Source organism: Squalius cephalus, assembly GCF_949319135.1.
Source record: "Squalius cephalus genome assembly, chromosome: 13".
Lineage (NCBI taxonomy): Eukaryota > Metazoa > Chordata > Actinopteri > Cypriniformes > Leuciscidae > Squalius > Squalius cephalus.
In genome coordinates this window covers 18,543,519-18,567,742 of record NC_137134.1, presented here as the reverse complement: position 1 = coordinate 18,567,742, position 24,224 = coordinate 18,543,519, and the positions used below count along the sequence as shown (strand labels likewise).

At 36.6% G+C, this 24,224-nt stretch overlaps 1 protein-coding gene across 20 annotated transcripts in view; it reads right to left on the bottom strand.

Moving 5' to 3' along the window:
* celf5a (cugbp, Elav-like family member 5a) overlaps window positions 1-24,224 on the bottom strand; it is a 216,057-nt gene that overhangs the window by 166,284 nt on the left and 25,549 nt on the right. For all 20 annotated transcript variants that reach the window (XM_079890104.1, XM_079890102.1, XM_079890117.1 and 17 more), the window contains one exon: window positions 22,440-22,522. In XM_079890104.1, the coding sequence (XP_079746230.1) occupies window positions 22,440-22,522 (83 nt within the window). The remainder of the gene's footprint in view (window positions 1-22,439; window positions 22,523-24,224) is intronic.

Below are 24,224 nucleotides of genomic sequence, written 5' to 3'. Positions count from 1 at the left end.
AGTTATTTCCTATCATAAGCCCAAGAACGTGTTGTTATCTTTTTTATCTGCTCCATTTATGCAGATAGTTTATAATGAGACCCCATTACAATTATGCACAAACCGAGAACAAAGGCTGACTTGCGCCAAAAGTACAGGACTTTTAAATTAAAATATCTTGTTTAGGTTTGAGCTGCACTATCATGCTAACTCAGAGACCTCAGCCTGAGATGCTTCGTGAGATGCCTTAAAGGGACAGTTCACCCAAAAACCAAAATGAAAATTCTCATGTCGTTCCTGACTTCTGCGGAAGTCAAGCTGAGTTAGAGGTTCGCAAATACAGGAAAATGGAATTCACACCTTTCATTGGCAATAAAGACTTCGGGGTGAACGTTCTATATTTAAAAGGCGTTAGGCCGGTTGGGTCATGCAGGGAGGCTGTCTGTAGGCTGCAAACTGGCTGTAGGGAAGCTTTAGGCACAGCACTGCTTCCAATCTCTGGAGAAAAGGCATCGCCACTGAGCAAAAAAGAAAAAGAAATAGCTTTGATGGCGACGGGATTGCGAGACGCGGGTAAATATGTAGAGCGAGAGGGGCGAGGGAGGGTTCAAAAGAAGCACAGCATTAAAGAGAGAGAGTGGGCACTCGAGCGAGTAAATCTTGGGAGTATTTTTGTCATATGGATGAACAGATTAGTACGGGCAAAGCAGTCATTAAATAGCCTGAAGGATGTGTGTTCAGGTAAGAAGACGCTTCGGTGTTGAACAGAATGATTTGCTCCTGATTTGCATCCGTCGTTAATTGTATTGCGATGCACTGAGGTGGGGAACAATCGAGGAAGGCGATGCTTTTCAACAGGATGAGTTTGTTTTCACATGCAGCACGCACACGCTTTGGCACGCTGTCAAACGTTAGAATAACATGCAAGCTGAAACTTTTTTCTCATTTAGTCGGCTGACAATGCACGGGGATGGGAAAGCAATTATTTGTTTTCCTTTGAAAGTCAAATTTGTTAAAAGAAATGCATTTACAATCATCCAAACTGCTGAAGCAGTTGACTGTGTTCCATGATGGCAGGTAGGCTGTCTGTCTGAAGCCCACGGACAGATTTCTTCACTGGAACAAACTCAATTGAATCCAATGCATAAAATGCAAAAGCTACGCCAATTTAAAACAACACAATTTAATTCTCATCTGCTCTCAACAATCCACTTTGGCGAGCACAATTACGTAAGTGTTAAAGACAAGAAGCAAATGGCTGAACCAGTTTCAGCACCTTGGACAGCAACACCGACAGCCTGAAGACATGGGAACTAACAATGACAAACAGACAATATGTGCAAGTGTACAATAATAGCCTGTACTAATATTTCATTTGAAATCTAACAAAAGAGGACTATTATTCAAATCATTAATCCCCATGTATAATAACATATAATTGTGCAAATGATCAAATAAATAATAAAATAAGTATAAATAATAATATCATTATTTATTTATTTTATTAATAAATTAAATATGAATATAAACAACAACAATAATAATAATAATAATAATAATATAATTATACAGTACTGTTATAATTATTATGGCTTCTTTTTATTGTATAATTTATTATTAAATAAGTAACAACAATAATAAACTAACTTTAACAAAAACAACAAATATTATTATTATTTCACATATTAACTGTTATTGTTCTTAATAATAATAATAATAATAATTATCATTATTATGTATTACATATAAATAGTATACACATTATATTAGGCTATATACAATATTACACAATATTATTATTATTATTATAAATATTAATAACAGTTATTGTTAATAATATAATTAAAATAATTATGTAAAATATAAGCAACAATATTATAACAAATATTATTATTAAGGCTCATTTTTATTTGATAATTTATTATAAAATAAGTATCAACAACAACAACAATAAAATAAAATGTACAACAACAACAAATATTATTATTATTAATAATAAAATATTAATAGCAGTTATTGTTGTTAATAACCATACAAGTATTATTATTATTATTATTATGGTCATTATTGTTATAGTACATACCTATTACATATTTATCATTATTACTATTATAAATATTAACAAGTTATTGTAAATAATTATAATTATTTTAATTTATTATACAATGAATACAATATCATCAACAACAAAAATACATTTACAACAACTATTATTATTACTAAAATATTAATAGCAGTTATTGTTAATAATAAAAAGTATTATTATTATTATACATATTTACTACATATAAATATAGCATATTTATTATTATAATATTAATAACAGTTATTGTTGTTAATAATAATATTTGTATTACTATTATTGTTATTATTATTATATATTTTATAATAAATTCTAAAATAAAAAATATTTGCAACAATTAGTAATAATACTGCCATTAATAATAATAATAATAATAATAACAACTACTATTATTATTATTATTATTTTTAAAAAGTTTAAACCACAGCTATGACCACAGAAACCTACAAAATATGTGACAAAATAAACCTAAAATAAAAATATACTAAAGTGGTACACAAACCACTAAATAATAACTTATTAATAACTTGTTAAAGCCTATTACTAGCTCCCATAATCCTGTCAAAAACTTCCTATTGAGCTATTTTGCGAAACAAAAAACACCTACCTACACATGATAACAAAAAGCAAAAAAAAAAAAGAAAGAAAGAAACTCCATGAGGAGAACAAAGGCGCACCGACCAAAAAGAGGAAAGGTTCCCTTGTTAAACATGCAGCCTTGACGTATGGTAGTGCGTGGGTATGTGTGGCGCTTTAAAACAGGATTTGTAATCTTCAGGCTGCTGCTCCCAGAGCTACTGACTGCTGACAACTCACTACTGACTTCCAATCCTGTGGGTGGTGGTCTCACTAAAACCCTGTAATTCCTCATTTCAGAATAATGCATAGCTTTTTATCCGAGTAAAAAACTTCTCATTCTCTTGCACATCGATTAGTTCTCAACAGCCTTACTAAATCAAATATACAAGGAGCTGTGGATGAGCTAATGCAACATTTTGTCAACTTAATTCCATTGCATGCAATCAATTTAAATTTGTAAAATGGACGTTTACTTAATACATTTGCAATGGGAATACAAGATCTTTTTTTTCAGACCCAGACCAACAAATATCAGAAATTGATGCAATTATGATTTTAATCTAACATCCATCCATAAATAATTATTATGATGAATTATTATGATACTAAATTAAATTGCCTAAAATCATAAACTATCAACAGCCAATGTTTGGTTAAAAAATATGTAAAATTATTATTATTTTTTTTTTATATATATTAATTATTAAGAATAACATGAGCTTTTTGTAAAGGAAAAGAATGTCTTATTTGCAGCTCTCTCACTAGAAAATGAGTTTCGAACTCCGCCCTTACTTAAAGCACCGCACAGAGATTCATGGAGCACTTGTCTATTTTTAGCCCAGGCTAAGCCATTTAAATCTGTGCCATGATCTTAATTCGATACCTGAACTTAATTAAACTCATCCCCAGGACCAAAGGGGCTTGAATGTAGCCAATTAGTCTCATAGTGCAAATGACGACAGACTGCTTCATTTATTCTCGTGTAACTTCTCGGTAATGAATAATGCATGGTCTGTTTTCAGATGCGTTCCCTCACAGATAAGAATGAGGAGATCTAGCAGAGATGGCTTTTTGTTCGTTTTGGGTTATGTAATCATTAAATGTGCGATTATGACAACATCTTTTGAGAAGTAGTATGTTTTTTAATTATTAGCATTTACTCACCCCCATGCAAACTGACTTTTTTGTCTTCACTGACCATAAAAGGAAAAAGGAGGAGGAGCTTTTGGAGTCTGACAGCCACTGATTGGACAAATCATTTTTCACAGACTGAGATTATGCTTTGTGTTATATTACCTCGGCATTAAATCATAGAAAACTAGTTACGGCTATTGGGTGTTTCTAATACAACGGCTGAAGGAAAGGTGTCAAATTTTACATCTTTCTCTCTTCTGGCCAATGACAAAATCAATCTCTCAATATTTTTTGCAAAGTTATAAAAACGCAATCATGATCTTTTCGTTTGCTATTAGAGCAAATGGGAATGCAAAATGTATTTTTCATTCACCACTATAGTGGGTTACAGAAGTAGAAACTCCATTCATTTTCTCCATAGGGAAATGCTTTTTTTAACTTCTGACTTCTAACGATAACGACAATCTTCTGTGAGGTGCGATGTTGTTAATCGATGGTATTTGCTTCTCCTGAGGCCGTCAGCCCACATTATTTCAACTTATTCTTAAAATAATAATGTTAACAGCAGAATTTGTGGTGAAAAACTACATTACCCATGATGCTGAACAGAAAATTCCACCAATCAGAGAGTCGAAACAATCAAAATGCCCAAAATAGCTCGTTAGCTCCACCCACTTACATGAAGAACTGCCAAGTTGGTCTCCCTATGCTCTCAAAATACTTAAACATTTGTATATATGTGCATATTTTGCAATAAACTTAAAATATATTGTTTTTATATATATAAAATCAACATTTTTAAATAAGTAGTTGTTTTTAATTCGATTTTTCTTTTCACAATGCTTCATGGGATTGTAGTTCTTTCCCTCACTAAAGTCTTTAAGTACACAGCCTTGTAACGTTGTATTTTTGTCCGATTTTCAAACACTTCTTTGCTTCAAATCAAAATTTGTAACGTTATGAATTCACCTCGTAACTGATTAGCTTGGTTCATGGCTTATAACGTCTTTAAGACTTATTTGGAAATCCCTATAGGAGAAAGGAATGGAAAAAATACTTCCGGAACCAGCGCCGCTGAAAAAAAAAAAAGGCCAACGTTGTACTCTATAGAGGTTTACCCAAATATGACGACTTCCGCTTCTGAGAACAACGGAATTGTGAGAAGATTCCTTTCACTTTCTCTGTGTGAAAGTTCAGAGCAATCTGAGGGCGAGTAAATTGATAATTATAACAAGCATTTATTTATTTCAAGACATTACTATGTGTATTGTCTATTTGCTTGTTCATTAGTTGATTAATGATGGATCATAAATCAAAAATGTAATTCTAAGCACAATTAGCCACATCAATAAATGAGCCCTACACTTCATAAAATGATTGTTAAAATTCCACAGAAATATATACGGTCCTATTTTATACCTACACTTGAACTGCCAAAGTGATAAAGCATTTCATATGCTGCACACCTTGTGTTGTTTTCCCTAATGGGATACAATCTGGTCGCTATCACATTATAATGAGGGACATCTCCAGCATGATGCACTAACAGACCCTGTCCTCCCTGACAGCAAATACTGTTTTCGAAGAGGGAAAAAAGAAGCATGGCATATTTCTGTATATCTAATTTCCACACTGTGGGATAAATAGCAATATTTCCTGCAATAAAACTGGATATAGACAAACAATAACACCATAAAAGAGAATACATTTCAAAAAAGAAGTTTAACATACATAAATAGGTAAACCACTCCGCCTAGCAAAAGATGAACACTGCAGCGCTATTACAGTAATATGAATACTGAAGGCCTCTGAGGTAATTTTCACTACAAACTGAAACAAAATGGCGCCGTTGCGTTTGTAGTATAGAGGTTTGTAGGCGTAGCCTACCATTTATAGGAGAGAGCGCGAAAGTAGCGCCGGCTGATTTCAGTTCGGTCACGTTTACTGTTATTTCGTCGAATTTTCGCGGGCAAAATCCAACCATATACACCGGTAATTATAGTTTTAAACAGCTATTTAGCAACGGGTTCAAACAGTTCATGCTTGGTTTGAAATTAAGTTCTGTGTGAGCTGTGCTTCATATAGCTATACCTTCCTTTACCCCTCACAGCGGATTGGTATCGCGTTTACATTTAGACGACGGCAAAAAATTGAAAATATCAGTCGGCTAGGTGGCACAATTGACCGTTCGCAAAGACCTGTTGCTATGTCTGACAAGCCATGCCGTTCTCACGCCACACCATGATCTCAAGCAGTGAAAAATACACCGCGAAGCAGAGAGGACACTGACAACGCGCTGACAGACAGGACAGAGCAGGTTACTTTTGATATGAAACAAAGTCTCAACTTTCAAATTTGGTCATTTTTTAAAGAAATTGAAACAATACCGTTTTGTGGCTCTTTAATGTGTCGTGGTCGACTGATCACTGTAGCGCCTCAGTTAAAGCTGCTCGTGAACCGATCATCTCGTCCTTATATGTATAGCATCAAATAAACATGAATGAACATCAGAAGGAATCTTGTTTCAACCGTGGAAAGACGTCAATACACACCGTTTTTCAAGTTCAAATCCACCGACGTTAATCTATCCTGACTGCTTTGTCGGACAAAGATGGCGGATTATGATTGGTTAGATCGCCTGTCAATCAAACTCCCTGCGATGGGTGAATTGACCAATCAGAAACGAGTATATTAGAGAGCTGTGAAATAGTAACAACAGAAAAAAAAATTGTTTTATAAATAGTAATCACAAGCTACAGTATAATCGTTGCCTAACATGTTCATTATGTCTTCTTAATTGACTACTAACGCTTACTAACCACATAACGCATATAGAGAGCCTAAGTCCCTCCCCTTCCGGTCGACCACCATGGGACCTTATTTCGGAAAAATATTGTATGGGAGTCAATGGCGAGAGACAACAAATATTTTGATCTCGTTTGAATTGTGCCCTGATTTACACATATGATGTTTGTCAATTTAAAAGATACATTTTAAAGTCAAGAAAGTCGCAGCTTGATGTAAAACTGCTGAGGTATAAGACTGTGAAAATACGTAATTACAAAGACTACAAACCCAGAAGGCGCACATGCGACGTCATCCCTTTTCTCTCAATGAATGAAGCTAACTTTACTGAAGCTAACGTCTGACATTTTTTCTATAGTCTTACATTATAATCGTAACGTTACGCCGTCATGCCTGAGTGTTTTGAGCCAGAATACACACATACGAGCAACGGATCTTGTGACGTACATAGTGCGAGACGAGAGATGTAGTTCATTGAGCGATTTTCACATAAAACTAAACGTTACTCTTCTGTTTTATGACAAACTGCGACTTTCTTGACTTTCATAATTACCTTTTAAATTGACAAACATCATATGTGTAGTTCAGGGCACAGTTCAGACGGAATAAAAAGATAAGTTATCTCTCGCCATTGACTTCCATACATATTTTTTCCGAAATAAGGTCCCATGAGCCGGAAGCGGAGGGGCGGGACTTAGGCTCTCTATTATCTAGACAGTATTTATATGTGTTGGATATTAGCCTATATATTTTGACACTCATCTCTGACTGATAACAGACTGTAACATTCAACACTCCCAAACATTTTAACATGTTTTGATCTGTATTGTTACATTATTATGAAAAGCAATATATACTTATAAACTTGGGGGGGATGATTATCCAGAATGATCTAAAGTGCTTTAATAAAAAGAACCGCAAGATCAATGTCACTAAATTGATTACGTGATTAGTGACAATATTAAATATATCTAACTCATTTTATGTTTCTTTGCTATTAATGTCTCAACATTTGCTTGATGTTCTGTCATCTAATTACCTTTCGCCTACCCTGAGAAACAGGGAGTGGAAACTCACATGCATGCCATTTTTCCATTGCAGAATCCTGGGATAGTGCCAAGTGACTTGGACAAACCCTGTGATGGGCTGTTGCTCTTCCTAATGCCACGATGGTGCTGCACTGAAGCATGGATGGTCTCAGGATGGATGACCACAGGAGCTGGCAAGCAGGTGAAATTAGAGTCTATGATGCCTCTCTATGGAGAACCCAAAAATAAAGCCTTGGAGGAAGCTGACCCTTAGGAGCCACTACAGCGCATCCACCCACGTACAATGAATGTGGTGTTATTAGACACCGGGCAGCCCTTAAACACAGACGAGAGCTGCAGGATGTGTGAACCGGGGGGGTTCATGCAGTCTGTGGCCTTTTTAAAGTGAAATATAATAAGCTGGCAGCATATATCCAGTGTACATTGTGTGGGGGTTTATATCTATTTATCTTTTCCTGTTTATGTCTGAAAATTATGCGGGTTGAACAACTGATTGGATGCATAACATGAATTCTTTTCTGTAAAAGTACTGTGGCGGTACCATAGTACAGTGGTGGTAAAACTATGGTGTGCAATAAACTACACCTAATCATGCCGTCTAATCAGCATCTTGATATGCCACACCTGTGAGGTGGATGGATTTTCTCGGCAAAGGAGAAGTGCTCACTAACACCGATTAAGACAGATTTGTGAACAATATTTGAGAGAAATAGGCCTTTTGTGTGCATACAAAAAGTCTTAGATCTTTGAGTTCAGCTCATAAAAAATGGGGGCAAAAACAAAAGTGTTGCGTGATTTGTATTCATAAATGTAAACAATTTCATTTTTTTAAATGTATGAATACGAATCAGATTTATATAAAATGTTTTATTAATCTCTAATTTAAATTTAATTCATAATATGAATATGTAAGGATTGTTCAATTCGATTTAATGGAATTTTACTATACAATTGAAACTTGTGAATCTTTAAAAAAAAAAAAAATACCATGGAACAAAATATCATGGGATTTTTTGTACTTTTTTTGTATTATATACACATAGTACAGTTTGTTTGCCATATTCATATACCATGGTATTTAAATTATACTTTTTTTAGTAAAGTTTTAGTAAAATTGAACTGTAACAGTTTGTGGTACTTTTTTTAATACCTTGTTTTTTTAATACCTTGTCCAAAAAAAATAGTAATACATAATATAATTTATAATTCATGCATAATATCATGGTACCATTTAATTACCATATTCATAAATCACGTTATTTATTATTTATATTATTTATTTATTCCAAGGCACCATTGTTTTGCTATCAGTGTTAACTAAAACTAATAGAAATAATTTTTGTTCATTGAAATAAAGCTGAAATAAATATATATATATATATATATATTTTTTTTTTTTTTTTTTTTTTTTTTTCACAGCCACATTTCTAATTTTCATTTAAGTTGAAGTACTAAAATTACTAAAACTAAAAACGAACTAAAAATAAACTAATGCTAAGTAGAAATATTAATAAAGCACATAACTAAATTACTAAATTTAAAATATAAAAAGTGAAAATATGAAATAAATATAATATAAGATATATATAAATATACATCATGGTAGTATTAAAAAAACATCCTATTGATCTGCTTGTAATGCAACAAAATAAGGAGAGTAAAATGAGGACATTTTTAAGTTGGGACCTTAAAAGACGCCCCTCTGTTGGGTGGCGAGTCGCTGCCGTATGCCCAAACTCGTGACTGAATCTTCCCTTTTCTAATCGAAGGGAACAATGGATAGTATATCCATGTGGAAGACTGCCTTCTGCCCGACAGTGACACAGATCGATACATCGTAAATTATAAATAAGGGGAAAATAGGGTAAATAAACCCAGTAAATAAATGTGTGGTTGTCTTGTCTCCCCCTCCTCCCGTTCTCTCACCTAATGGATCGTGGATTGTGCATCGGTCTGATATGTAGTTTTCCACTGTTGCCATGGCGACTGGCCAGCCAGCCCCGGAGGCGAGAGGTGACGGCGAGCTACAACTCAATTCAGCTCACAAACACATGCACACACAACTCAGAAACGGGCCTTAGAGCGAAGACACACACACACACACAGACAAAATATATATACACACTCATGCATGCAACAAACAGCTCGTTTAACCCCAAAGGGCCGATTTACAATAGAAGTATTACTTCAAAAGGGTGTGTTTCAGCTACAGGCAATTTTATTGGCCCCTTTACAATTCTAAATTAATGTATTGACCCTCTTGGCCGGACAATGCGCCGCTATTATATGAAAAACATGCATCACCGTAAGTTTGTGTGCTATCTGGAGGCACCAGGGCAGCGTGATTGCTTTCCTTTTTCTTTCCCCCTCAAAGAACACCACAATATTCAGTCTGTGCGCCGTATAGTGCCACGCTGACATCTTAATGATTATCCCCGGGAGGTTTTTGGTGTTCATCATGGTTCTCCATAATGGATCAGTTCGCTGTGGCACGCCGCTCAGCGCAGTTCACGACCAGAAGCCGCAGTAGCCAGACAAAGACAAAGAAAAACAGTTCGACCAATGCGCTATTCATTTTTATCTAACTTTGGGTGGCAGACTTTCCTTATGAGAGTGGACAACATGGCGTGCGGCTTTCAAAGATGTTGATCGGCTCGTCACACGGAGTGGTTGGGCTCTAAATTGCCTCCCCGACGCGCCGCGGGCGGATTGGCCCCAGCTGTGAGGCATCCGCGCTTATGCTCCGAGGAAGAGATCTCTAGATGCCGAGGCCCAGTCCCCTGCCAGCAGTGAGGCGAACAAATGACATTTGTGTCACTTGATGTCTCCTCGCAACACGCAGTTAAGAGTTTGATCAGAATTGAAATATGTTTAGCCTACGTTCCTTTAAACTTTAGTTTAACTTTACTTCTGCAATTCTACATTTTGTACTCTAGCAGGAATGAACGCAGCACAGTACTGACTCAATGTATTTCAGCACTGGACAGCGGCCATACGTCAGTGACTGTCTAGACGTGGTGCACATTTGCTTACTGTTGAAAGGATGGTTCACCTAAAAAATGAATATTCTATCATCATTTACTCACCCTCGTGTCGTGTTCCAAACCTGTATGACTTTCTTTCATCTGTAGAACACAAAAGAAGACATTTTATCCGTTTTTGTCCATACAATGAAAGTCAATAGGGTCAAAACAACATTGAAGCCCACTGACTTTTATTATATGCACAAAAATGACTTTTTTCAAACTATATCTTCTTTTGTGTTACATAGAATTTTGATGGTTTTGATTCAATTACAGTACTGGACAGCAGAGCAATTAGAAAAGCAAAGTTACTAAATATAAACTTTAAATGCAGGCTTGTAGCCTTGTTTGAAAGTTTTGGGGTTTTTTTATTAAAAAGCTTTGAATTTTAAGGTTTACACATCCTTATAGACCGAGAAAATGCTAGATTGTTAGATAGAGAGAATGATAGACAGAATGAAATAACTTTAGTTAGAGCAATAGAACTTTAGATAGAACGTTAACTTAAATATAATGAAAGAACATTAGATAAAATGAGATAGAATGATAGAAATACCACCAGTAGAATGATAGAAAGAACAATAGAAAGAGTGAAAGATAGAAACAATGATAAAAAGAACAATAGAAAGAATGAAAGGATGATTAAACATTAGAATAAAAGAATGATAGAATGTTAGATCAATATAAATAATGTTAGATAAAAAAGAGCAACAGAAATAACGAAAGAACAACAGAAAGAACACAAGAACGACAGAAAGAACAAAAATGATGACAAAGAATGAAGGAACAACAGAAAAAACACAATGACAGAAAGAACAACAGAAGGAACACAAGAATGAAAGAAAGAATGACAAAGAACGTCAGAAAGAACATGAAAGATAGATCTCTAAACATATAAATTTAGCAGAGCACCATGAATGTTCCAAGCTGCACTCGTCCCTGAGTCAATAAGCAATTTCAGCACCGGACAGCGACCCTGCAGACACTTGAGTTTCCAGCACAGGCCTTAACTACATAAAACAATTGGATTTAAACTTCCTTTCCAGGAGAACAGAGACATCTAGTCACACTTTCCGCACTTCCATATGGCATTCTAAACCGGCTCAAAATGATCGACAAGTACTCAGTTCTCGAGGGAACGGGGACTTGATAATATTCTCACATTATATTAATCAACAGGCTTCCACAAACTGAGCAGCCCGACCAGGAATATCCCTTTAAATCCGGATCAGCGTTCAATGCAAATGACCTCGACTCTACCACCTACGATGCGCTTTCCCCGTGTGCCCATGTTCAGAGTCACGACCTCACATGCTCCGCGCGTGAGTGTTGGCGGCCTCGCTTCCCTAATCTAACCTCCGGGGATCACGGACAGTCCCTTATCACGACTCCTGTCAATCAAACGTAATGACACAACCCACAGCGAATCGGACGGGGGCCTCGTATCCGCTGACAAATGCAGTGCCCTACCTTCTGCGTCCAGGGCAGATCTGCCTTTCAAATGAGCGAGGGAGAGAGAGATATAATGAGAGAGAGGAGGGGTTTCTCTCTGGTTTTAAAGTGAACTTCTGCTCTCACACCCCGCTGAAAGTATGGCTTCAAGCTGTCGACATGACCCGATGTCCTCGCCTCCTCCTGATTTCTCTCTCCTTCCTCTTAGTCGTTCCCTCTAGCTAGTGCTAATCTCCCACTCCTTATTGCTCGATCTGTCTTCGCTGGATCCATCGCCTCAGAGACTCCGCTTCTTTTTGTTTGTCATTCTTTATCTCTCTAATTCTAAACAATCTTTCTAGCTCCGCAGCACAGGGCGTCTTTCATTCCCTCTTTCGACGTGATCGGAAGGGGGCACGTGTCGGAAACAATTAGGACCGGAAAAGTGTCATAAAAATCTTGGGTATCTCAGTGATAACATGTCATGAGTTATTCTATATCCCAGTTTCTGCTGAAAACTCAATGGGAAAAAAAATGGTTTATATTTTAAATAACCATGTGAAAATGAACAATTATGTAACTCATTTCCCTTATTTTTACATTTAGATTTCCTTTGCCGTCATCTAGTTCATCTTTAAAAACAGTCATTTAAAGGGATAGTTCACCCGAAAATGAAAATTCTATCATCATTTACTCGCCCTCAAGTTGTTCTAAACCTGTAGGAATTTCTTTGTTCTGCTGAACTCAAAAGAAGATATTTTGAAGAATGTTGGTAACCAAACAGTTTTTAGGCACCATTGACTTCCATAGTATTTATTTTCCAAACTATCACTTACCACCTTTTACAAGACAAGTAAAAGAAATCACAAGAGGGTATTACTGATGTATTTTATATCATAGAATAAAGCGTGAAAATATCTTGGGCTTGTGTTCACCACATACCTAAAGCATTTAACCAACAAAAAAACCATTGACTTCAGGACTGGAATTGCTAAAATGCTCGTTTCCTGGTTTAGGCCTACAAACATAAGTCATCCCTGCATCACTCTATAGCTGTGTGGATATCTACCTCAATATAAACTGACACATTTCAACAGTCACACAATATGTAACTTCATACCCAAACCTAACCCCAAAAAAATGAACACTTCGTCTATTCCAGTATCCTGGCTCCAGCCTCCAAAAACCTTCAGAAACCACTGGCCACTATTTGTCTTTCCCACATCCTCCCCACCTTTTCGCTCTTTCAAAGAGCTCGCTGGGCCGCACCTGCGCTCACAAACCAGCTAAGGGGACAGGAAGACAGATTGGCAGGCGGGAGATGTGGGTCTTCACCGGGGCCCTCGTTCAGCCCTCATTCCTCCTGTCCTGAAGCCAGACTCCTTCAGACAAGACCCCAGAGAGAGAGCACTGTGCCGTAAGTACAACCACTACAACTCCGGCTCGTGTACACACACACATACACACGCGTTACGCACGGCTAACCCAGATCACAACGTCACATGACTCAATCCCACAGACGGCTGCTCCCCGGTCCAGCTACAACCTGAAATAGACTAAAAATACCAAAATAAAACACATTAATATTTCTCTCTTTTTTCCCCCAACTCATACAGCCAACAAAAAAAGTACTTGTGCCACAAGAACGCTTAACTAATAGCCCGTTATGGAAGATTATTTTGTTTTCAAAGCATTTTACCATAACTAAGAGGGTCATATTTGTAATGGAAGACAGAAATTGGCAACAGTCCCGGATATCTGGAGAACATTTAGGGCTCGAACAGGCAGCAGAGCTCCACTTTAATCTGAAGCGTAAATTGTGCTTAAGAGTGAAACAGAAGGTAAGAACAAGAAATTCCAGGCAAAAAGTTGTGGTAACGGGACTGTTCTCCAATCTTAGTTAATTAAGAAAAGCCTTGTCGGCAGTGCAGATCAGGAAGCCATTAGCTTGTTTATGTGCTGTTTTTGTTGTTCCTTCTCACAGGAATGTGCCAAAGTGCACTGCCAGCTTTTCACTAATACCGTAAAAAGAGCAAATGGCTCATGGGGGGGTGAGGTTTGGCTAAACATCTGGCAAATGTAGTACAGGGAAAAAGAAAAGAAAAGAAAAGAAAAGAAAAGAAAAGAAAAGAAAAGAAAAGAAAAGAAAAGAAAAGAAAAGAAAAGAAAAGAAAAGAAAAGAAAAGAAAAAGAAAAACATAGTACCATGGCACTTTTTTGTTAGTATACCTTAATATACCATGGTATTTACGGGGTACTCCAAAGTACTTCAAGGAATTATGGAAGCTGCAAATGCTTTGGTAAATCAAAATTACCACATAAAAAGTGATAATTATGAGATAAAAGTTGAAATTATGAGATAAAGTCAAAATTTACATGACAAAATGTATAAATTGGGATACAAAATATCAAAATTGACAATCAAATTATGACAAAAAGTCAAAACTATGAGATTAACAAGTCACAATTATAAGATTTTTTTTTTAAAAAGCAATTAAGGCGAAAATGGATACAAAGTCAAAATTGACAACATAATTTTGACAAAAGAGTCACAATTGTGACAAAAAGTTAAAATTATGGATTAAAAAAACTAAATTGGCATAATTACCTAAATAAATTGACAAATAGTCGAAATTGGGAAACAAAGTAAAAAAAAAGAAAAGGGATAATTATGAGATAAAAAGTAAACATTTGCATAATACCATAATTATGGCAAAAAGTAGAAGTAAAAGTGTCAAAATTGCCAAAAATAAATTGACTAAAAGTTGAAATTGGGATACAAAGTCAAAATTGACAACATAGTTATGATAAAAAGGTCACAATTATGACATAAAAAGTGATAATTATGAGATAAAAAGTTGAAATGGCATAATACCATAATTATGGACAAAGTCAAAATTGACAACATAATTATGATTTAAAAAAAGACAATTTCAACTTTTATCTCATAATCATGACTTGGTATCACATTTAGACTTTATCTCATAATTATGACGGCTTCCGTAAAGAATACTGTGGTAAATGTATTAAAAAATAATCTTACCATTTAAAAAAAGTTTCATTGTATATTCAGTGTCATGATATTTACACAAAGAAAGAAAGAAAGAACTATGTTAATCCAGCTTTTTCTCTCGTTTCAGGGTTGTTGGGAAGTGAAATCCCTGAGGATCACTCTAGTGCAATGGCTTTTTACTATGTACATTACAGCCCTGTGCCATTACACACACACAAACACACACACATACACACACACACACACACACACCGTGTAACGCTGCAGTCATATGTCTGCATCTCTCCTCCATTGTGGTAAAGCCATAACAGCGGAAGCGGCACTATAAAACTTCATGAAGTGAGAAGCACAGTCTCGTGTGCAGCTCCGCTGTGATTTCTCATATGACAGCACTGGAGACTTTCTATTCATCACACACTGCTGGCCATGTAACTGCATTACCACAAACCCCAGACGCAAATATCCACCGCAATCCACACGCTCACTTCATTGTCTATCTAGTCAATGAATCAGCGGATTTGAGAGAGAAACAGACAAATGGAGAAAGACAAGCAGGCAGTGGGAAACATGCTCAAATTTTCCAAAATCCAAAGGCAAACAAATGTTGAAAATGATATTGGAGATTATCAGAGAAACATAGAATAACTGTTTGCCTTGTAGATAAAAATCAACGACTAAACAAAGGCGATTTGCTGTGCTGTTGTTTGTGCATTGCTACTTTAAATCCATTTTCAATGCGGTTACATAATATTCAACAAAAACTGCTGTATTTATATTCTGAACATGTTGCTTATGACTTTGTGTTCCCTGAAAATGATTTTCAATTTTCTAGAATATATTTATTTGTTTTTTAGTAGTATCTCTTACAGTTAACTAAAAAGTAATAATAAATATAAAAGAAAAAATAAATAATGTAAATAAAAATATTATATAATTTATAAAATATAATTATTTAAAAAATACAGTGGGATCCAAAAGAATCTATTAAAATGCAATTATAAAAATAATATAAAATAGTAAAATATAAATAAAAATAACAAAATGTATTAAAATAATAATAATAATATAATTAAAAAATATAAATGCATTATTTATTTAATTTTAGACAGTGGTATATATTACTGTTACAACCATGAATTAAACTAATAATAACAACAACAACAACAAAAATGGAGTCGAAAAGCATTGCAACTATTAATAAAACTTGTAATTCTAAACATAATAACATTGAACTGAAGTACAATTGTATAATATATGTAAAGTATATTTAATTTTTGTATTAAATTAGTAAAAGGGCTTATATTAACAATCATATGAGTTTGGTTTTCTCCCACTTTGCTTTATTGCCAGCAGAACTGATCAGTGATCTAGAAATAGTGCAGAATATGAAATATTTATTATTCACTGTACATAATAACTTTTCTTTGTTGCAAACTTCCTAAAACTTCCGGATATAATTAGATTTCAGGCCCCACTGTATTTATAATAGTCATGCCCATCACGCTTCATTAATTTGATTTGATATGAGCGGCCGTCAGCATCCTATCAGAGTGTTTATTCTGAGAAAAACATAAAGCTTTGTCAGCACACATAGTGTTCACACCCAGGGTAACACCTTCTGCGTTCCTTACATATTCCACGTCCATCAAAAGCTAAAAATACAGCCTTGTTAGTTTAGAAGAGCAATTACATTATTGCTAATTTGCCATTATAACAAGACTTCATCGGTTACGGATCCCAAAAAGGGATAGAGAGCATTTTGGGTTTCCCAAAGAATCATCTCACTGGACAGTTCTTAAAGGGATGGTTCGGAGTAAAATCAACCTGGTCCTTTGCACCATGACCTCGAGCCAAACACCCCCCCAGAAGCCTTTTTTCCCTTGGTTGAACATTATTAAAGTTAGAGCTTATTTAGAGATATCAGCCGAATGGCTTAGTGCAGGTGCTAATGGATCCAAGGCTGTATCTCGTAAATTACCCCACTAATAATGCCCGGAATGGTACCAAACTTCTACAGTAGTGCAAATAGGTTCTGTACTCATAAAACGAGGCATTGGAAAGTTTGTAAGTACATCAGGAGTTTATTTAAATAACACTTGCCTGATGGCTAATGCTACCGCTAACCCGGTCGTCGAGGTCACTTCAGTGATTTGGGAAAACCACGTAAAAGTCCTGGCAGAAAGCGATGCATAAGGATGTAGTGTAACGACGAATTATTATTTTTTCTGAACTGTTGACAACTTAGTGTTAACTACTAATTGTTGCAAACTGGTACTACCAACAAAATATTAGTGCATTCCTGGAACTGGACGTCGTTACACTACATCCTTATGCATCGCTTTCTGCCAGGACTCACGGAAGTGACCTCGACGTCCGGGTTAGCGGTAGCATTAGCCATCAGGCAAGTGTTATTTAAATAAACTCCTGATGTACTTACAAACTTTCCAATGCCTCGTTTTATGAGTACAGAACCTATTTGTACTACTGTAGAAGTTTGGTACCATTCCGGGCATTATTAGTGGGGTAATTTACGAGATACAGCCTTGGATCCATTAGCACCTGCACTAAGCCATCCGGCTGATATCTCTAAATAAGCTCTAACTTTAATAATGTTCAACCAAGGGAAAAAAAGCTTCTGGGGGGGTGTTTGGCTCGAGGTCATGGTGCAAAGGATCCTAGGCTGATTTTACTCCGAACCATCCCTTTAAAAAGACCCATTCTTTCTAAGTGTGAAGAACACTTTAAAAATGTAAAGAAATTTTTTCCACTATAAAGAACATTGGAAAGGTTCCATGTACGCCAATAAAGAACCTTAAATACTTCACCCAAAAATGTTGTTCCAAACCTGTATGAGTTTCTTTCTTCTGTTGAACACAAAAGATGATATTTAGAAAAATGTTGGTAATCAAACAGTTGATGGTCCCCATTGACTTCCATAGTATTTATTTTTTCATACTATGGAATCAATGGGTATGTCAAATGTCTGGTTACCAAACTTCTTCAAAATATCCTCTTTTTAGTTAAACAGAAGAAAGAAACTCATACAGGTTTGGAACAACATAAGGGTGAGTAAATGACCGAATTTTCATTTTTGGGTACACTTTCCCTTTAAGAACTGTTGACTGAGGGTTCTTTGGGAAACCAAAAAAGGTTCTTTTCTATAGCACTTTTGGAAACTTTATTTTTAACAGTGTGTTCTTTTCCTGGCAAAAACAAAATTGGCCTTTTCACAAGTCTTCCACAGACGGATGTGATAACAAGCAATGAATCTGGGCGTAAAACACACACCTTAAATTACACCGGATTTGCCGCGACTCCAGAGGAGCAGGTGAATTTGCAATTCCAGCAGGGGTGTGGAGCCCCGCGGACAGCATGAGCTCATACACACACAGAAACATGGTGAAGCCGCTTTTTAAATTGCACGGCAGGGTTTGGAGAGGTGTTGTGTGTGTGCCGTTACAATCCGTTTTCTTCATCTTCACAATGTTTTGGCTGTAAACACTGTAGACGGATGTATACACTGCCACACTGCAATTAAGAGGAATATAAAACACTTGTGCGAGTTGTGCCTGGAAGGTGCACCATAAATATCTTCACATATTTGTCCATCTAGATCTTTTAATACATTTCGAATCTTCACTGTAACCTTGTTTGCAACTTATGTCTGGGAATTAAAAGTAATATAGATAGATTCTAAAAATGGTTAGCTGCTATAATGCGACAAATTCAATTTGCAGTTATGAATCATCTTTTTCACCAGCTGCTTGGAAATGGCGGTGCACTTTATATAAATACACTTTAAATACTGCTGCGATTAATCCCTTCTAGTTAGCATTTTACATCAATATGTTGAGTGACCTCAATTAAATTTTCATAAAATGAAACTTTGATTCATATTGGTACATTTGATTCATGTTAGTCACACATCCTTAAGTCACTTAGTTTATATAATGTTTATATAATGTGCATATATGTATACTGTATTATTGTTATTGGTCATTAATAATACATACATATACACACACATATATATATATATATATATATATATATATATATATATAAAATGAAAGGCAGGGTTGAGAGAGGTGAAACATTTTTTTATTTTTTTATATAATTGAATCTAATAATGTAATATTATTGTTATTTTTGTTGTTGTTGTTATTAATAATAATAAAACATTATTAAATTTGATGAAATCAAAAAAAAAATATGAAAACTTTTGAAAACCAGTGTAGGGATTTGGGTAGTTAACCATTACCAATAATCTAAAATTGTGGAAGACTATCTTTCAGTAATTGTATTATTTATTTATTTTTATAATAAGTAATAAAGAAATTGATTAATTGGTTTTATTTAGAGCAATGGCATAGCAAATCTAACCAACCCCTTTTTTTTGTTAAATTTCCAGCTTCACCCCCTGTTACTTTCTGGTCAGTAAACTTTAAGTTTTGTTTGGTCGCAAACCTGTAAACAGTAACCGTACTACTTATTCTGCTCACTTGCCAAATCAGTTGGCTGAATGTTACATCACCTAACTAAAATTCATGAAGATAAGGTTAATAATATTTCTCCACACATTTCACTCCATTTCTATGCCCCTGTTTTTAAGTACCAACTTAAAATGTCCACCCTGACTCTGACCAGCCACGCACACAAACAAAATCAACTACCCATCCCACTACACACAAACATACACAGATCACTGCCGTTAGCCCTAGATGATCTTGACAAGCTGCCATGTATACATGGTGATGTTATCACCACATCTCACACATTGCGGAGCTGATGTTCCTCAGAGGTCACTGATGGGGAAGCGCACTATTGAGGCAGACAGCTGTCAGAACGCCTTCCTCGCCTTCACCCAACTTCCTTCTCCTGCTCCTCCTCTGTCCTCCGACAGACACGGCCACTCCTATAATGGGGCTCACATGTGGCCTCCCTGTCATTGCGATTCTTAGCAGTACGTTGAACGTGAAGGCTCTGTGAAATCCCAGTTGGAATTAAACTGGGAGGATCTATGTCATGTGATCAATCTTGGCAGTTGCTACATGTGAGATGTGCTCGGGGAATGCTCCATACAGAAAAATACAGGCATTTACTCAGTTAGCTATTGTTTCTCATGTACAACTGCTAGCTGAGCACAATTTAGCCCCCTACGATATTTTGTGACAATTACTCTGTAGCCTCTGGAAATCTGCATATCAAGCAGGATTTAGCAAACAAACAACTGGCATATTTACTTACCATCAACGTAGCAAGACGGGGGTTGTTGGGGAAAGATTTAGGGACAGGCCATTTGGCCAAGACTCACTGCAGGCCAGATCAATTTAGCAGCTGTAAAAAAGCTTTTCAAAATGAACTAGCTGTGGGTTGACTGAGTGGCTAATCAGTTTTAAAGAGATAGTTCAGCCAAAAAAGAAAATGATGTCATTATATACACTCCCCCTAATATCAATGGGATCCAAAACAACTCCATTGACTTTCATTGACTTAGACTTTTCAAAATATCTTCTTTTGTGTTCTGTAGAATGGCATATAGGTTTGGAACAACATGAGGGTGAGAAAACAAAGACTTTTAGGTGAACTGTCTCTTTAAGGAAAATCCCTGAATAATTTGACTGGTTTCAGGTTCACCTGACCCAGATTGGACACATTTCTAAGAGGTTTTTAAGATGTGTTCTTGTGTTTAGAGCGCAACCGAATAAAAAACAAAAGTGTGATGTGTTTTCTTTTTTTTTTATTAGGCTAATATTTAAATTTTGAAAAATAAAATAAAAAATTGTGTGAGACATGATGCAACAGCCAAAGATGTCTGTTTAAATTTGTATGGCTGTGGACGCAGTGTTTTTAATGTGATCAATTTAGGAGACGCACCTTTTCCTGAGAGGATTTTACAGTGCAAACTGTAAAAGCTAACGCACGCAACACTGTCAGCATGCTAATTAAAGCACCACCACTAAAATATTAAACTAAAAAACACATAAAAAAAAAAAGAAAGAAACGAGTCAACCACCATGTCCTATTCCTAGCAGGCAAACATAAAAACATGCCTCTAGTTCTCAGACTCTTCAACAAACACCTACTACCTTATTCACAGTTGTCTCAGGGGATGACAACACTGGTAAGTGAAGCTGATGCAATGATGTCACACATGCAGCAAGTCTGTGTGCATGTGCGCGCGTGTTTCTCTCACCCCACAGTGAGATGTATTCTCAACAGGTCTGGATGACATGTGTCACATTCTGAGTGCCCCCTCCTTCATAGGTTTTTCTCTCCTTTCAGGCTCAAATGTTCTATTAGGGGTAAAAGCGTGTGTGGGTGGGTGTGTGTTTGACATAGTTGCCCTGAATCCAACGTGGCACTAAATCAAACACCACTTGTCATTTAAAAGTTTTCATTTTGAAGCTGCCAGAAATTTATCGCAGGCTATCTTTGGTCGCAAGACCGTGACAACTGCCGTTTTTGAACCTTTCTCACTGTACGACGTAGGAACACCGTTTAGGAGCCACAACCAAAGAAATCCCCACAATTGGTCATGTTTCACCTGGGGAAAGCCCAAAATCGTACAATGTGTACCGGGCATTAGACATCTCTGAACATATTATATTACATTTCTATTTCAAATCTCTAGAATCTCGGTAAGATCAGTGTATGACTAACATGGATCGTCATGTTTTGCACAAGCTTGTGGAGTTCGTGCCAACTGAAGCGCAAGAGGAAACTTTGAGTTATGGCTATAATTTGCCATAATTGCAATTGTGATGCCAAATATGTTGCTCTCTGAGTTTCCTGCAGGTTACTTCAGGAGATGTCTGTCTGGACTGGCAGCATGGCAACAATGTGTCATTGTCAAACCATTCACTATGGTTGTGTAAGTCCGTGCAGACTACTGTCAGACCTCCTTGTGAGTTTTGTGCTTTGAATGTCATCGCAATTGCCAGCAAAACTCAGAAGCACACAACTCTCAATGGAAACACCCTCGATGCACCCCGCTATGTTTATTTTTGTGCATCTGGAATTCTTTTGTGCAACTCTGCAACAATGACTCACTGGCTTTTTGCGTAAATGGAGCAGTTTGGAAAAATTGAGAGAACAAATGAATTGACATTTGCTATCACTGCATCCCCAAGCCCTGTGCTGAAAGCATCGGATCAATGCTTGCAAATGTCCCCGGGGAGAAGTACCATGAAACGGCTCAAAGCTTGATCTTAAAAGGCTGGGTTATCGACTGATTTCTGTTCCAAAGGCTTTAACTCTCTGTCTAAAACATGCAGCTTTAGCTTTGACTGGCATGGTGGTCCTCTTAAAGAGGTGAGGCGAAAGGCTGGCAGTGGACTTACCCCCGGCAGTGTCTTCTGTTCGTGGAGAGCGTTCTGGGCTTTGATGGCCGACTCACGGGCGCAGTAGGTGAGGAACGCGCAGCCTGTGTGACAAAAAGAAAAAGAGACTTTCAATGACTTGGATAGACAGTGGTCTTGAACTCTATACTGCCAGATATCGGCGGGTGGCCAAAGTCATTTGAAGTAACCCAACAGCCTCATTAGGATACAAACATCAGCATGACATTTACATTTATTCATTTTTAGAGCAGATTTTAAATTACAAATGATTATACTATAAGTAGAAGCAATGGAGTAAGGAAGAAAACAATACAGATGCTGCTGGTTTGCTGTTCTTGGCTAGCTTAAGACAGTCTCCCAGCCTGACCAACTAAAAAGTGTCCAAAAATCTTTTAAAACCAGCCAACAGACCAGGCTGGAAGACCAAATAAGACAAGCTTAGGTTGTTTAAGATGGCTTGTCCAGCAGGAACCTTACCAAATTAGAGCAGAAGTTTAAGTGCAGAAAAGTATCATTCACTACAAGAGAAATGTTAGTCACACATTCCACAGGTTCTTGTTTTCTCTTGAGTTGTTGCACACTTTACACAACTACCTTATTTCCCAGAAAACAAGTCGCAACTGATTATAAGTCGGATCAAAATCGTGCATCGTTGAGAGAGAAATAAATACACAGATAAGTAGCATCAGTCAAATTTTATTATAGTGGCATTCATTATAAACAAGATTCATTATAAATACTAAGCATAAACAAATTTATATAAAGTGAAACTGAAAGTCTGGGCATGTGGGAAATGAGCTATACAAATAAAAATTGTGTTCATTTCTCTCATTCGGCACAAATCCAAAATTACGCAAGCTTTGTGTGCTTGACATTAATTGCATTATAATTTGCTTTGGAATTTAAGTCGCAGCATGTTTCAGATTATAAATAAAAACGTGACCGGAAAATATAGTACTTGGAAAGTAGTGTCAATTACAAGGTGGCATTACTACAATCCCAAAATGGCATTAATTATCCAATTACCTAATATAAGGACAATGAGTTTCAGTCTTAACATTAGTTCAACTGCTTGAAGGAGGGGTTTACGTCTACTGTTTTTATAAGATCATAATGTAATCTACTATTCAGAAGAAGATTGGTCGGTTCCACCACCGAGGAACAGTGAAAGTGAAGGTTTCTGAAAGCTATTCACTGACCAACACTGAGCAGGGAAGGAACATAAATCTGGGGAAATAAGTTTAGGTAAGAGGCCCAAGATGTTTGCTTTGAATCAGACAGACCAAAAGGATAAGATAGACTGGTTTAATTTGAGCAAAGCAAAAAGCATTCAAGATTAATTTCCTTCAAGATTCAAGTCTCCCCGCAACATTGTGTTCCCATCGAGTATCACTGATCGCCAGCACAGGAAAACGAGCCAGAACAAAGCCTCCGCGTCCCTTACAATGACAGGGCCAGAGGTGCTGTGAGGAGTCCCTGCAGACAGGCTAAATACAGACAGTCTATTTTCTAACATGGGGGAGCCTGTCCAGTCCGCTTTACACTGGATGTGCCCGTGTGTGTTTCTCCGTATGTGTGCTTGTGTGTGTGTTTGAGCAAGTCCATAGATCAGCCAGCAGTCCCTGTCCGAGGCTCTCAGCTGGCTGGAATAAGCCCTGACTACCCTTGACACCCTGACAGAGAGGCGAACAGTGCTGGGGAACTAGTAAGAGAAACTTTGAGTCTCTCGGGTTCCTAGACAGAGATGTGAATTCATAAAAACATGCACATATACACAGCCGATTA